This window comes from Trichosporon asahii (genome assembly GCF_000293215.1).
Source record: "Trichosporon asahii var. asahii CBS 2479 unplaced genomic scaffold scaffold00025, whole genome shotgun sequence".
Lineage (NCBI taxonomy): Eukaryota > Fungi > Basidiomycota > Tremellomycetes > Trichosporonales > Trichosporonaceae > Trichosporon > Trichosporon asahii.
In genome coordinates this window covers 65,668-79,627 of record NW_014040899.1, presented here as the reverse complement: position 1 = coordinate 79,627, position 13,960 = coordinate 65,668, and the positions used below count along the sequence as shown (strand labels likewise).

The 13,960-nt window shown below is 60.7% G+C and overlaps 4 protein-coding genes across 4 annotated transcripts; 2 read left to right on the top strand and 2 right to left on the bottom strand.

Annotated features, from left to right (window-relative positions):
• Positions 1 to 1,019: 1,019 nt before the first annotated feature.
• A1Q1_00498 (uncharacterized protein) lies at positions 1,020 to 3,012 on the top strand (the record flags this gene model as incomplete). Its single annotated transcript, XM_014325813.1, has 2 exons — positions 1,020 to 1,498; positions 1,560 to 3,012. The coding sequence occupies 2 exons, from the start codon at positions 1,020 to 1,022 to the stop codon at positions 3,010 to 3,012; spliced, it is 1,932 nt and encodes a 643-aa protein (XP_014181288.1).
• A 251-nt stretch (positions 3,013 to 3,263) lies between these two features.
• Positions 3,264 to 4,703, bottom strand: A1Q1_00497 (uncharacterized protein; the record flags this gene model as incomplete). Its single annotated transcript, XM_014325812.1, has 3 exons — positions 3,264 to 3,380; positions 3,914 to 4,126; positions 4,377 to 4,703. 3 exons carry the CDS (start codon positions 4,701 to 4,703, stop codon positions 3,264 to 3,266), a joined length of 657 nt encoding a protein of 218 aa, XP_014181287.1.
• Positions 4,704 to 6,353: 1,650 nt separating this feature from the next.
• Positions 6,354 to 8,379, top strand: A1Q1_00496 (uncharacterized protein; the record flags this gene model as incomplete). Its single annotated transcript, XM_014325811.1, has 3 exons — positions 6,354 to 6,528; positions 6,607 to 6,664; positions 6,735 to 8,379. The coding sequence occupies 3 exons, from the start codon at positions 6,354 to 6,356 to the stop codon at positions 8,377 to 8,379; spliced, it is 1,878 nt and encodes a 625-aa protein (XP_014181286.1).
• A 1,474-nt stretch (positions 8,380 to 9,853) lies between these two features.
• Positions 9,854 to 12,448, bottom strand: A1Q1_00495 (uncharacterized protein; the record flags this gene model as incomplete). The annotated part of the gene is made up of 1 exon (XM_014325810.1): positions 9,854 to 12,448. The coding sequence occupies one exon, from the start codon at positions 12,446 to 12,448 to the stop codon at positions 9,854 to 9,856; it is 2,595 nt and encodes an 864-aa protein (XP_014181285.1).
• Positions 12,449 to 13,960: the final 1,512 nt, after the last annotated feature.

Below are 13,960 nucleotides of genomic sequence, written 5' to 3'. Positions count from 1 at the left end.
TCACCGACTTTTGGCATCTGTCGAAATAGCTCGTCAGGGCCCGAGTCATGAGTCTCGCGTGGGAGGTGGGTCACGTGTGTTTAGTCCCGCTCATACAGATCGGTGCGAGCGAAACGATCTGCCAGGCCCATACATAAACGCTGGCGCGCAGGATTTTTCGACTTTTTCTCCATCACCTCTCCTTATAGAGTCGCTTGTGTGTCGCTACATCCCACGGCTATCAGGTGCTCGGAGAGGCGTAGAGCGACGTCAGTCTCCCTCCCCTCACCACGGACGGAGGCGCGTGCAGTTGTTTCCCATGGTTCGGTCCAGGTCCCCTGTGTTTCTTGCAGCGGAGGAAACGGAAGGTGCACGCTACATTTTGTCTTTTATCACCCTCGTATCTTGATTCCCGATATGTCAACCAGTGCACGAGAAGTATACCGGGCGGCTCTACACAGACGCGATGTAGCTAGCGAGATCTGATCCGATGCAATCCAGCGTTACCGGAGAAAGTGCTCGGCATGGTCCGCGGCAGTTCGAGCGAGACCGCCGCCTTCGCCGAAGAGAGTGAGCGGTTACCTGACCTAAATGCACATCAGAGTGAATCACCTGATCCGGCGATGTTCTCACGTAATAATCACTCCAGCATGTTAAGCTTCATCCCCCGAAGCTTCTGCACCGCGTGTGACCGTTCTGAAAGATTGCAGAAGGGGTCAGGAGGGAGGAGGGTCGGCAGCGGAAATAGCACGCACAGCACATGACATCCAAAGAGTGAGAAACGGGGGTGGGCGGGCAAAGCCGTCGAGGGACCGATCACCCCGGCCTCCACTTCCCTGCACTTGTGACCGCATGACGCGCTCCTCCTCATGGCCCCTCATGGGTCCATCTCCGTCACCTTCGTCCCCATCCATCCGGAGTTAGCATCGCCGACTTGCCCACCCCCTCACAGGTGTCCTTCAAAGGGCATATATACCCGCATCGCATAGACTCACAATAGACGGATTCCCACATAGAATCAGGACCGACAACACCTCGACATGAAGACGACCGCGCTGCTGCTGTCCCTCGCAGCGAGCGTGCAGGCGTTCGACGCCGTCTCCCACCGGCGGCTCATGAACGCGCAGATCGGCAAGGAAGTCGTAGCTGCTGCCCCAATTGCGCCCGAGCTGCCCGCCAAGCTCGCTGCATTCGCGATCCCCGGCGACGGCGCCGATAAGGATGCCGACAAGGACGACCAGAACGAGGACGGAGACAGCAACAATGGCGACGAGAGCCAGGGCAAGGAGGGCGATGACAAGGACGCCGCCGAGGAGAAGCCCAAGAAGGAGAAGGACCAGTACGGCGCCGACATCACCAAGACGCGGTTCGGCCCCTTCTGCTTCGACCAGAAGGTGTCCCACTTTGACGAGGGCGAGAAGCGCACCTTCTGCCAGCGGTACTGGGTCGACAGCCAGTACTATGTCGAGGGTGGGCCAGTCTTTATCCTCGACGGAGGCGAGACGGATGGTGCCAATCGGTGAGAGCGTGCGTCCGGTGTCAGTTCGACGCAATAAGCTTCTTCAACTGTGTGGAACGAGAGCTGACGACAGTATCCCCTTCATGGAGCAGGGCATCCTGCAGATCCTCTCGAACGCGACGGGCGGCATGAGCGTAATTCTCGAGCACCGGTACTACGGCGCGTCGTATGTGACGGAGGACCTGTCGACGGACAACCTGCGCTGGCTGAACAACAAGGAGTCGCTCGAGGACAGCGCCGAGTTCATCCGCAAGTTCCCCGTGCCGAAGGATGTGCAGAAGAAGCTCAAGAACAAGGACGTATTCAAGCCCGATTGCACGCCGTACATCTACTACGGCGGGTCGTATGCCGGTGCGCGGGCCGCTTTCATGCGCAAGGAATACCCCGACCTCGTGTTCGGCGGGATCGGCTCCTCAGGCGTGACACACGCGCAGGTCTACTACCCCGAGTACTTTGACCCGATCATCACCTACGGCGAGCCGGCATGCATCAAGGCGATGGAGGAGAGCATTGCGTCCGTCGACGAGCTGCTGGACAAGAGCGCCGAGACGAATGCGGCGCTGAAGAAGCTCTTCGGGCTCGAGGCGCTGAACGATGTCGACTTTGCCGGCGTGCTGCAGTACCCCACCGGCGGGTGGCAGGGACAGAACTGGGACCCCGCCGTGGGATCCACAGACTGGGCCGACTGGTGTCGCGCCCTCACCGTGCCGCGGAGCAACGCCGACGCCACCGTGGCCGGCATGTCTGTGCCGGGCTCTCTGCTCAACTACGCCGACTATGTGCGCGACGAGATCATCAAGCCGTCCTGCCCCAGCGGCGACATCCAGGGCTGCTTCGCCGAGGGCCCCGACTCGGATTACCAGAACACGTCCCTGTCGCAGACCTGGAGGCTGTGGCAGTTCCAAGTCTGCACGCAGTGGGGATACTTCCAAGTCGCGCCCAAGCCGGGCAAGCGCACGATTGTATCCCGCAAGCTCACGCTCGACACGGCGCACAAGATCTGCAAGCAGGCCTATCCCCCGGGAGAGCACTTCTCCGTCCCCGCCTGGCCCGACGTGCACGAGACCAACAGCCGTGGCTCCTACTACATTGCGTATGACCGCCTCGCGTTCATCGACGGCGAGATCGACCCGTGGCGTCCCGTCACGCCTAATGCGGACGTCGCGCCCAAGAGGAACAGCACGACGTCCCCGCCCAACTGGATCATCCCCGGTGGCGTGCACCACTATGACGAGAATGGCCTCAAGGACCACTTAAAGGAGCCAAAGCAGATTCAGGAGGTGCACGCGTTCATGGTCGACTTTGTCCACAAGTGGCTCGAGGGCAAGGATGATGAAGGCCATGGTCATGGCAACGGACATGGACATGGACACGGAAACGGAAACGGAAACGGCCATGGACACGGGAACGGCCACGACAACGGGAACCACGACGGGTGGGAGAATGGGAAGGGCCACGACAAGGACCATGGTAACGGCCACGGAAACCACGATCACGGGGACCATGGCAACTAGGTAGATCGTAGAAAGAAGCAGGGAGCAGTATGAAGGTAATTCGAACATTCACACCCTTTGGCCCACAGTATTTCCACTGTCTCTTCGCTTTCAGCACCGCTTGTGCTGTCGCTCATCACCTCGCTCACCCATGTCGCATTCCTCGCTTCGCTCGCGCTCTCGGGCTGCTCGGTCTGCTCTGGCTGCAATGAGCTGGATGTGTATGCATTCTACTACCCGTACAAGTCCCCCGTGCTGTGCGCCTATCATGCTTAAGCCATGGAAACAGTCGCGCCGAGCTCCTGCAGCTTCTTCTGCAGCTTCTCGGCCTCCTCCTTGGGCACGTTCTCCTTGAGCGTCTGGGGGACCGACTCGACAAACTTCTTGGCCTGGGAATGTTAGCGATTGCCTGCGAGCGTAGCGAGCGGCGGGCAGCCAGAGTAGCGGGGAGCATTGAGATGGCGGGGCTAAGTGGTGCACCACAAGCGAGAAGACAACGAGGCGCTGAAAGCCGGAGAGATAACAGATGTCATGGGTCACACGAGCTGGGTCACGAGACTGTGCACTGCTGGCTGACGAAAGCGAGCCAAGTTTGGCCCATATTGGCACAAAACGGCCCGATGCCGTTTGTTGAGCATCTTCGGCCAGTCGCGGTCACGCAACTTCACACCACGTTGGAAGGGGGCGGAGGCTTGCTTTCGGCGACGGGTTCGAGGCTCACAGTACGTCTGCCTCGACCATTCGCAAGCCTCTCTTACCCAATCTTCGTCCACCGCTCGAAATCGTCTCTCAACTCTCTGTGTGCGTCTCTCATTCCTCATCCCTCCATCCAATGCTCATCGCACGCTCATTTCCGTCCCTCCCCCGTGCCTCGCACCCGCTGCGCGGCCGCTCGGGGGCCGTCCGACGTCGGCAAACTCACCTCAACCAGATTCATGTTGGGCATGATAGCCTTGACCTCGCGGATGATCTTGGCCTTGGCGGCGGCGTCAATCTTCTCGAGCTTGAGCGTGAAGATGGTCTTCTCCTTGGGCGCCTCCTCCTCGGCGGGGGCCTCGGCGGCAGCGGCAGCGGCTCCGGCAGCGGGGGCGGCGGCAGCGGCGGGGACGGCAATCTCGGTGATGTTCAGGCGGGTCTGGGGTCAGCACTGTACGAGCGATTTGCGAGCAAGCGCGAGCGCTGCGAGCGCTAGCGAGGTTCTGGCCCTGGTCCGTCCTCTCTTTCTCTCCGCTCTCCACTTCCACTTCTCTACCTCCATGCCGCTGCTCGGCACCGACTTCGGACACTCCAGAGGCGATCACCCACAGCAGCCAGACCACAACCCGTGTTCTCTCCGTAGTGTGTTCCCTCCTGTCCTATGGACATACCAGACCTCCTCAACCCACCTTGAGAGCCGAAACGAGCTCCGAGACCTCGAGAAGCGTGAGCTTCTCAACCGAGTCGACAATGCTCGAGATCTTGGGCGAGACCTCGGCGGCGGGGGCAGCAGCCTCGTCACGGACGACGCGGGTCGTGGAGAGCATGCGGGCCGAGCGCGCGAGCGGTCGCGAGGACGAAGCGCGGAGGGCGCGGAAAACAACGGTCCGGGAAGCCTGCGAGGTTAGCTGTTGTTCATCCTCGCAGCTCGGTGCAGGTCGGAGGGCTGCTCGGCGGGCGGCGGGCGGCGAGCACATCTGTCGACATAAGACACCTAGATGCACTCTGCGCGCCATCGGGGGCGGAGAAGCATGCGTGGCCATATCGGAGATGGACATGCGATTCCAGTATTCGAAGTTGCTGTTTTCGCTTTCGCAGCAGCCGTGATCGAAGAGGTCGAAGCTCGGAGTCGGTGCATGTGTCATTGTCGCGGTATCGCCAGTCGTTGCCGTCGCCGCCGCCGTTTGAGCCTGAGCAAATCATACTCACGCTCATTTTGGTATCGATAAAAAGGGGGTAGGGGATGTACGGGGTGTTGTCCTAGGTACTTTTCGTCCAGTTCAGTGTTCGCGAACGAGTGACCCTCCGACCCGTCCGAAATCGTCTGCCACTCGAAAAAAAACGCCGTCTTGTGGATTCAGGCGGGCGCACGGATTGGGACGCCTAAACATTCTTTCTCAGCGGATCACGTGAATTACAACGCACGCGATAGTCTCGTGAACTTCGCGTGGACGGAAAGGTGGCACGCGAAATGATGTCATTGAAGGCAAGACTGCGGGAGAGGCTAGCGTCCGTGGGAGAGTAAAGTTTCGGCGTCCGAGTGCACCGCTTTTGATCCGAAAAACGTGTGAGTGTGATGTTATCTATCCTGAGGGGACCTGAGGAGAACCCTGCCAGCCCTGGGCAGCTGGTTTCCCCCTTCCTTGAATTGGGGTCGTGCTTATGGACAGGCAGACGGGCACAGGGAAAACAGACGCTCCGCCGCGCCACCCAGCAGCACTCCTGCCTGCCTCAGGGCGCGGATATCCTCAACCCAAGAAGCAACCAAGCAGCGGCTCATGACCAGTGAATGCTTCCCGCTCACGTCCAAGCTTTCACCAAGGTTGGCTCTGCCCACTGGTACAGCTTTCGTGCGGCGCTGGTACCGCAGCCCAAATGCGCTGAGAGCGAGCAGCTGCTCCAGGGCAGGGATGAATGGCTGCCGTGCTTATGGACAGGCAGACGGGCACAGGGAAAACAGACGCTCCGCCGCGCCACCCAGCAGCACTCCTGCCTGCCTCAGGGCGCGGATATCCTCAACCCAAGAAGCAACCAAGCAGCGGCTCATGACCAGTGAATGCTTCCCGCTCACGTCCAAGCTTTCACCAAGGTTGGCTCTGCCCACTGGTACAGCTTTCGTGCGGCGCTGGTACCGCAGCCCAAATGCGCTGAGAGCGAGCAGCTGCTCCAGGGCTAGCGAGGCTAGCAGGGCGAGTGTCCCAAGAATGACGCAGGTTGTGCACAATTAGCCCTCGAACAGCCTGAAGCTGAATCAGACTTAGTGAGGATTAGCTTCGACACAGCGCTCCCAGCCCACTATTGCGCTATCGGCCGCCGCCGCCGCTGCCGCCGCGCCGCCGTCGCCGAACAATTACACTGAGCAGGAGCCAAGCGATCGGCGGGCGCTGCCCAGGTACACCTTACGCAGGGACGCACACAGTCTTTCAAGCTCCTACGGCCGCTTCCCAGTCCGCTTCCTGGGCAACCTGGATTCCTTGTTCTCGCGCCAGACCGGGAGACGGAGGGCGGTGTAGGCGTATGTCTTTATCTCTTTCTACACCTGGCACTCTGTTGTTCTCATAGTCTTACTCAACCTCTCACACATCTCTTTCGTCGTTCTCGTCGTTCTCGTCGTTCGCTCGTCGCTCGCTCGCAAGTTACGACTCGCTCACGACTTACGACTCACGATGAGGATACCAACGCTGCTCGCGGCCGCAGCCTTCGCGTACGAAGCCAGCGCGCAGGACCGGTTCATCCTCGGCTCGTCGAATGCGCTCACCGTCTCGCGCATGGACCCCATCATTTCGCCAGGCGCATTCGGAGGGCACGTCCACCGCGTCTACGGAGGGTCTGCTTTCAGGAGTGAGTAATCGCGCAGCTCTGTGCGACAGCACAGAGCGAGCATGAAGGATAGAGTATGGCTGCAGACGGTATCCACAGGCTTTGTCATCACTGCAACACATTGTTGGCTTATTGTCTTGGCGGGTGTGTCGAGGTGGTGCGAAAACATTGTGTTGCCGCAGATCGGTCGATGCCGAGCGGTTACTGCTGATCTGCTATCTGTGCAGCGTGCTCGGCACAGATAGCAAGACAAGACAAGACACTCAGCCACCTACTGCCACAGCCTCTCCTAGTCTCCCTCTTATCTCGCGCTCGCTCCGCTCGCGGTCGCTAACGCCCCCAGACGTGCTCAACGACCCACAAGACCAGCTGGACAAGTCGCACTGCAGCACCGTCAAAGTCCTAGCCGACAAGTCAAACTACTGGGTGCCGGCGCTGTACTTCATAAACCCGAACGGGACGTACAGCATGCTGAACGGGGAGCCGCGTATCTACTACCTGCTAGACTTTGACAAGTCGCAGCCGTTGGCCGCGTTCCCGCCGGGCCTGCACATGATCTCTGGGTTGGCTATGCGCCGCGACCCGGGCGCGAAGCAAGCACAGGGCATCCAGCTCACCGTCGACGCGTACCTGAACGTGCCGACGAACAACCAGTTCATCCCGAACGGCACGGTGCACCCCGATCCGCCAGGACAGGGGTATGTGCAGCTGAACGTGCGGTTCCCCAACTGTGGGTGGGCGAACCAGTCGCTGGATTCCTGGGACCATTTCTCCCACATGGCCTGGAGCGTGAACGACAAGGGCGAGTGGGACCCGATGGGCCGCAAGTGTCCCGACACGCATCCGATTCGGTATCCTCAGATCTTTCTTGAGAATTTCTATCGTCTAGAGCCCTGGCAGAAGGACCAGTGGAACCGGACTGGGCCCAGTGTGATCCTCGCGAACGGGGACACGACTGGGGCCACCTTCCACGGCGACTTTGTGAACGGGTGGGAGCCCGAGGTGCTCCAGCGCGCCATCAACGAGTGCCGCACGGCAGGCGACGATCTGGACAAGTGTAAAGCGTTCGACGGGCAGCTGCAGGACCCGTGGAACAAGACGACAGGCGCCCCGGCAGACATGTACGACTGTCGCCTGCAGAGCCAGATTCCGGCCGAGGACGTGGGCTTCTATCGCCCCCTCGAGCATCTCCCCGGCTGCAACCCGCGGTGGGACTGGGACGGGCCCACGGACCACCGCTCGATTACCGAGGGCCGCGACGCATGCCCCTGGTTCGAGGGCGAGCCGGGCTGGACCTCCCCGAACCTCCAGTACTGGGCGCAGCGGGAGTACTCGTTCCCCATCGTGCTGCCTGGGGTGGACTCGTCGAATGTCTCGAACCTGGTCACGAGCGTGGGCCGGTGGCAGGGCACGGGCGCGCGCATCGTGCCCTGGCCGACGGACCAGGACGGGGAGACGCCCCAGTCCGTCCCGCCCAACTCGAAGGGATACCGCGGCGTGCTCGTCGGCTCGCAGGCCGAGGTCGACAAGGCCGCCAAGACTAAGGACGACAAGGACTGGCAGCCGAGCGTGTTTGGGTGGGACAGCCCCCCGGGACACTGGGAGCAGGAGAAGCCCGCGGACAGTCCGAAGCCGGCGCCCGTGGATACGAAACGGTACGAGAAGATGGCGGCCACAACGCACCAGACAGCCACTTATGCCTGTGCTACCACCACCGCTTGGGCGGGCCTGCCCTGCGGCCCGGAGTATGTCAAGGATGCGCCAAAGGCGAAGGACGAGGAACACAAGAAGCACGGTGCGGGCACGAGAGTGCTGCCCAGTGTCGCGTGTGTGCTCTCCATGCTCCTCTCGGTGGCCTATGTTCTCGCATAGAGTTTCCATCTTTTTCTGCTCTCATTTCCGACGCCTTGATCCAATAATGTAGCTTTCACTGTTTTTCCATAGACACTTTAGATTCCCCATCATCTATAGATAATCTGTACGTCGTATCCAGACCCACGCACACATGCATTTTCACCCTCTTTGCCAGCACCCGTCATCCCTCCTGCTTTCTCGCAGACACGGTCGAGAGCAGATGTAACAATGGTGGAGCGCACAGCAGTCCACAGCAGTCCACAGAACTCCGCACTCCTCGCCGCTCTTCTCGCCGACGACTGCGTACATGACATCGACAGGATAACGAGGAGAGCCATCATCAGCGGCTTCAGCGGCTCAATGCAGGCTCAATGCAGGCTCAATGCAGCCTCACTGCTGGGCTCAATAGACGGCGCTGCCACCTCCGCCTGTTTTATCCTGCATCTGGTCGGCTTCAGGTCGGCATCGGGTCTGCAGGTGAACGGGGGCGAGGAGGCTGGAGGCTGCTGGCGGCTGCTGGAGGCTGGAGGCTGGTCATTACCGGGGGCTGGTTGCCCAGGTCGCCCCCGTCTGCCACTTTGTCCACTACCGGCTACCCTCGCTGCCAACGTTTGCTTGGATATGCTTGGATATGCTTGGACAGGCTTGGACGAACGCCGAGCGCGCCGAGAGTCTGGCGGGCCTGGCGGGCCTTGGACAGCCTTGGACAGCCTTGGCTAGCATGGCTGACGACTGACTTGTCTGCAATTGTCTGAACCTGACTGGGGCGCGGGGCGAGGGTGGTCGGTGTGATGTTTATGCCCCTGGACGTCCTGGACGCTGCTGACCCTGTGAACATCGGCCCTGCAGCTGCAGGCCCTGTCTTGTAGAGGGATGTCCTTTTGAGTGGTCGATGTTAGAGCTCACCCAGTGGGCCCACTGGCCACTGGTCGGCACTGTAGCCCACTGGCCACTAGCCAGACACTGGCCATTCCTCTCGATCCTCTCGATCCTCTCGATCCTCTCTCCGTACCTCCGTCGCAAGTCGCAAGCTGACGACCTCCGTCACCTCCGTCACCACGTCACCGGACTCGGCCAGGAGAGATAGTCCCGTTCGAGATGCCAGAAATAGCATCGCCCGCACCCTCCATCCACACCATGCAAGTTCTGCGCTATCAGGACATGGCACCTGAGGATAGCCAGCCACACAGGCCACACCATCCCCCCGCTCTATCGCTTTGATCAGGGATGAATGGCTGCCTCTTGAACCCGCTACACTAGCCGCAGACATCGAGGCTCCTCCACCGCTGCAATATCAATGCTCGCTCGTCGGCACGCTCGTCGGCGGCTGGGCTAATCATAATTGTCCGAATGCATACGCAGCTAGACAGAGGAGATAGGGGACGTACTGGAAAAAAATTGTTCGTTACACTACATTCTATGACCACGGGGACGTTGGATCATGAGTGGGAGGGAGGAGATTGTGTTTCTATACAGCAGCCAACTGGAAGGACTACTTGTGACTGTCGACCGACCACTGGTCGAGAGGGACGTTGGCGGGCTCCTTGTCGTCGCCGTCCTTCTTGTCGGGCCACTGCGGCTGCCAGAGGGTCTGGAAGCTGGCGTCCTTGACGCCGTCACCGGCGGAAATCACCAGGATCTTGGCAGGCGAGTTGTCCGGGTCGCCGTCCTTCTCACCCTTGGCCGAGTCAGGCGCGGGCGGCGTCACGGCCGAGACGGCGTCCTTGGTCGAGAACTGGAGGCCGGCAGGGTTCGCGTTGATGATCTTGACTGTGAGCTTCTGGCCACCGGGCGACGAGAGCGAGGCCTCGGCGCCGTTCAGCTCGACCGACGCGTTCGTCTGAACGTGCCACTCGATCGTGCCCGCAGCTCCGCCAATCTCGTCCTGGAGCAGCATCTGGCGACGGCCGTTCAGGAAACGGATACCGCGCTTGACCGACGAAGTGCCGTTGTAAGCGGCAGACATGTCCATCGTCCAGAAGGCAGTGTCGTCAGAGCCGACCTCGAGGTAGGGGGCAGCACCCTGCTGCGTGCCGCTCGAGCCCCACTTGACAGTGGGCGCCGCAGCGCCAGAGAACTGGTTCTCGCCGCCAATGACAATCGTGTTCTGGCCCTCCGTGCGCTTGCGGAAGTAGAGCCAGCGCTGCGAGTCGGGAGCCTCGGACGAGAAGTAGCCGGGCGACAGGTACTGGCCAGAACCGTACTCGCCGGCCCAGCGCTGTCCCATGGCGTCAAAGACAAAGTCACCCATGTCGAGGTCACCGTGGGTCTGGTGCTCGAGGAGCGAACCACCCTTGATACCCCAGTAGGTGCCAGAGTTGTCAGACCACGAGGAACGAGCGGCGGCCCACTCGCCAGCAGGGTCAGAGAAGTGGTGGTCAATCTCGAGGCCGTTCCAGAAGGCGCCGTCGGTGGTGGGGTCGTACCAGAACATGTTCCAGGGGTCGGCGGCGTCGTAGTGGTCACGCTGGTAGAGGGCGTAGCGGGGCTCGTTGAAGGTCGAGGCGAGGAAGACGAGAACGTTGGCGGTGGCCGAGAACTTGTTGGGTCCGTGGTCACCATAGTTGAAGAGCGACGTCATGCCCTGGCCGTGCATGTGGAACAGGGCAGTGTTGAGCCAGCGGTCCTTGTTGTCGCCAAGGAGCGACTCGACAGAAGCGCCAGTCGCAGTGTTGAGAGCAGAGAGCATCTCGGCGGCGCCAGTGGTACCGAAGTACCAGTAGTCGTTGGTCTCAGCCCAGGTACCGTCGGTGTGAGGGGCCTGGAAACAGGCGGCCTGAGCAGACTTGGTAGCCGAGTCAATAATCGAGTCCGAGATGCCATTGTCCTCGCCCTTGATGGCAAGAGCACCGAGAATGAGACCGCTGTTGCAGACACAGTTCCAGTTACCCTTGATGTTGTCGTTCTTCCACCAGTTCTGAACCTGGCCCTGACCGGCGAAGGCCTGCTGGCCCGGGGTAAGACCGTGGTCGACAATCCAGCCGCGGATCTGAGACTTCTGGTCGTCCAAGAAGGCGTCGCTGAACCAGTCGTATCCGATAGCGTAGGCGGCAGTGTACTCGGCAGTGTCGAGGAAGTGGCCGTTGGCGTTCCAAGGGTCAGCCGAGTAGCCAGCGTCGGCAGCGTTCGAGATACCCTCGCTGAGCTCCTTCCAGGCGCGGTCGGCGTACTTCTTGTCACCGGTCATCTTCCAGGCGTAACCGAGAATCTTGATGCGAACCTTGATCTCACGAGCAATGTCGAGGACACCAGAGCCGGTGGGGCCACCGTCCATCTCGTACTTGACAGAGCCCGCGTTAAGAATGGTGGAGGCGTTGCCCATGAGAACAGTGTCCCAGAACGAGAAGTAGGGGTCCTTGTCCTTGAGGCCGTTCTTGAGGGCGTCCCACTTGTACTGGGGAGCGATGAGGCGAGGGTGCGAGCGGAGGTTACCAGACGAAGGCTGCTCGTTGTCGCTGGGCCACGAGTCGTCCTTGCCGGCGACGTTGGTGGGGGCAGCGTAACCAGCGGTGCCGGTTCCAGTGGCGTAAACGGGGAGCATGTAAACATCGGTCTGGGCGGGAAGGTAGACCTCGCCGTTGGGGCCAGTGACGGTCTCGTGCGGAAGGCGGTCGTCGGTGAGGATCTGGATCATACCGGGAAGAGCAGTGTTGCCAGCGTCGGGGGCAGGGGCCTGACCCTTGTCACCACCCTGGTTGGCGGTACCAGCGTTGTTCGTCTTGTCGTTGCTGCCAGAGTTGCCGTTATTCGTGCTGGGGTCCTTGGCGGCGTTCGTGTTGTCGTTGGCGCGCGAGGCAGACGACGAGTTCTTGTCGTCGTTCTTGTTGGCAGCGCGAGATCCAAGGACACCACCGAGGACGGCACCGACAATCACACAGATGGCGATGATGGCAGCAAGAATGTACCATCCCTTGCGGCTCTTGCGCTTCTTAGGCGCATAAGCGGGCTCAGAGCCCGTGGCAGCGTACGGGTTGCTGCTCGACATGGGGTCTTTATCGTGCGGCGGAAGGAGCGATGTGCCGACGTCAGATCCACCGGGGGTATCGTAGGGAGAGTCATAGTAGTTGTTGTTCGTCGTCGACGCCATTTTGAACAGCGCGTGACGGGAGTTCGCGGAGGGGGTGAATTAGTCGGGAGAAAGCCCGGACGGCGGGGGTAGGAGAAGGGGACGCAATGGTAGCCAGGGGAAGAGGTCGGGGCGTCAAGGAGATCGGAAGAGGAGAGTCGAGGGGAAAAGAGTAGACGAGACAAGTTTAAGAAGGAAGAAGTCGGGGGGAGGGTGTGGTTGCGGCGGTGCGGCGGTGCGGCAGTGCGAGCGGCAGGGATGTGTGTTTTGGTCGGTCAGAGAGTGCGGTGAGAGTGGGAGTGTGGGAGTTTTGGTGCAGGCGGGCGGGCGGGCGGTGTATTACGCGGGCAGGCAGCCGGGAGAGAAGGCGAGGCGTGGACAGAATTGGCCAGGAACAGGAGGGTCGCGCGCGTGTCAGCATTACAGCATCCAGACCCAAGCAAAGTGTCCCTTTTCGTGCCAAGAACCATCTTCTTCATGCAGAGTCCGCCATCTGCGACTTGTCTGAGAACACATTCTAACAGCCCGTCCCGCACGTCGGAAAGAGCGAGGTCACAAGTGCATGCTGGGGCGCTCGTGGGCGGCAGAGAGCAGCACTGGGGAGGGTGTATTCTGGGCGAGACGGAGAACCGACTGGGTCATGTTTGTGCGCAGCCAGGTTCACCAACCAGGTGCTGTGCACTGCCCCCCTCCTCCAGCGCAAAGTCTGAGCCTGAGCCCCGTCTTAAGGCCGTCGTCACAGCTCACCACCTTTTGGAACACTGTGCGTCGTCTAAAAACAGAACAGCGGCGAGCTTGGGTGTGCGTGCGTGCGATCGTGCGCAGGGGCCGCGAAGCACTGTGTCGTGCTCCGTGCATCAAACAACAGCACACCGGCGACCGTCGCTCGTCGCACAGCAATCAACGGCACAGAGTGTGTCTGTGCGTCTGCATGGACCAGACTCTTTAAGACCCGAACCTGCAACCCCGACTGACTCTGCATTACGCTTCCTGGCACTTGCGAAAGGGAGAACACCACGGATCAATCTCCTTACTCACAGTCGTCGCGGTAACCGGCGCCGCCGTTGCCATAGTTGTTGTCCGAGTAGCCGCCGTGGGGGTTGGGCGAGTACCCGTGACCGTGGTCCTGGTAGGGTGCGGGTTCGTATCGTGCCGACATTGCGCCTGGCAAGAAAAAGTCGAGGACGGATACGAAGAAGGGGGAGGTGGGGTGTGGATGGAGAGATGGAGGATTAAGGGGGGATTGGGTTGGAGGAAAAGGGGCAGATGTTTGCCGGACGAATGAATTGAAAGAGCGTGTTGTTGTACGTGGTGGGTGGGGTATGTGCCGGTGGAGTGGAGTTGGCCAAGCAGCGGCGGTGGATAGGAAGAAAAAAGGACACCAGTTGTCGACTTGAGACAGCGAGCAGTCAAGTGTCGGCGGCGGCGGCAATGGATGGAAGAGTGTGTGAGGAGGAAACAGCAAAAGGATGTGCGCTTGGTAGCGTCGTTGTTGGCGATGGGACGGGCAGCGGAACTGGCGGCGGGGGAAGG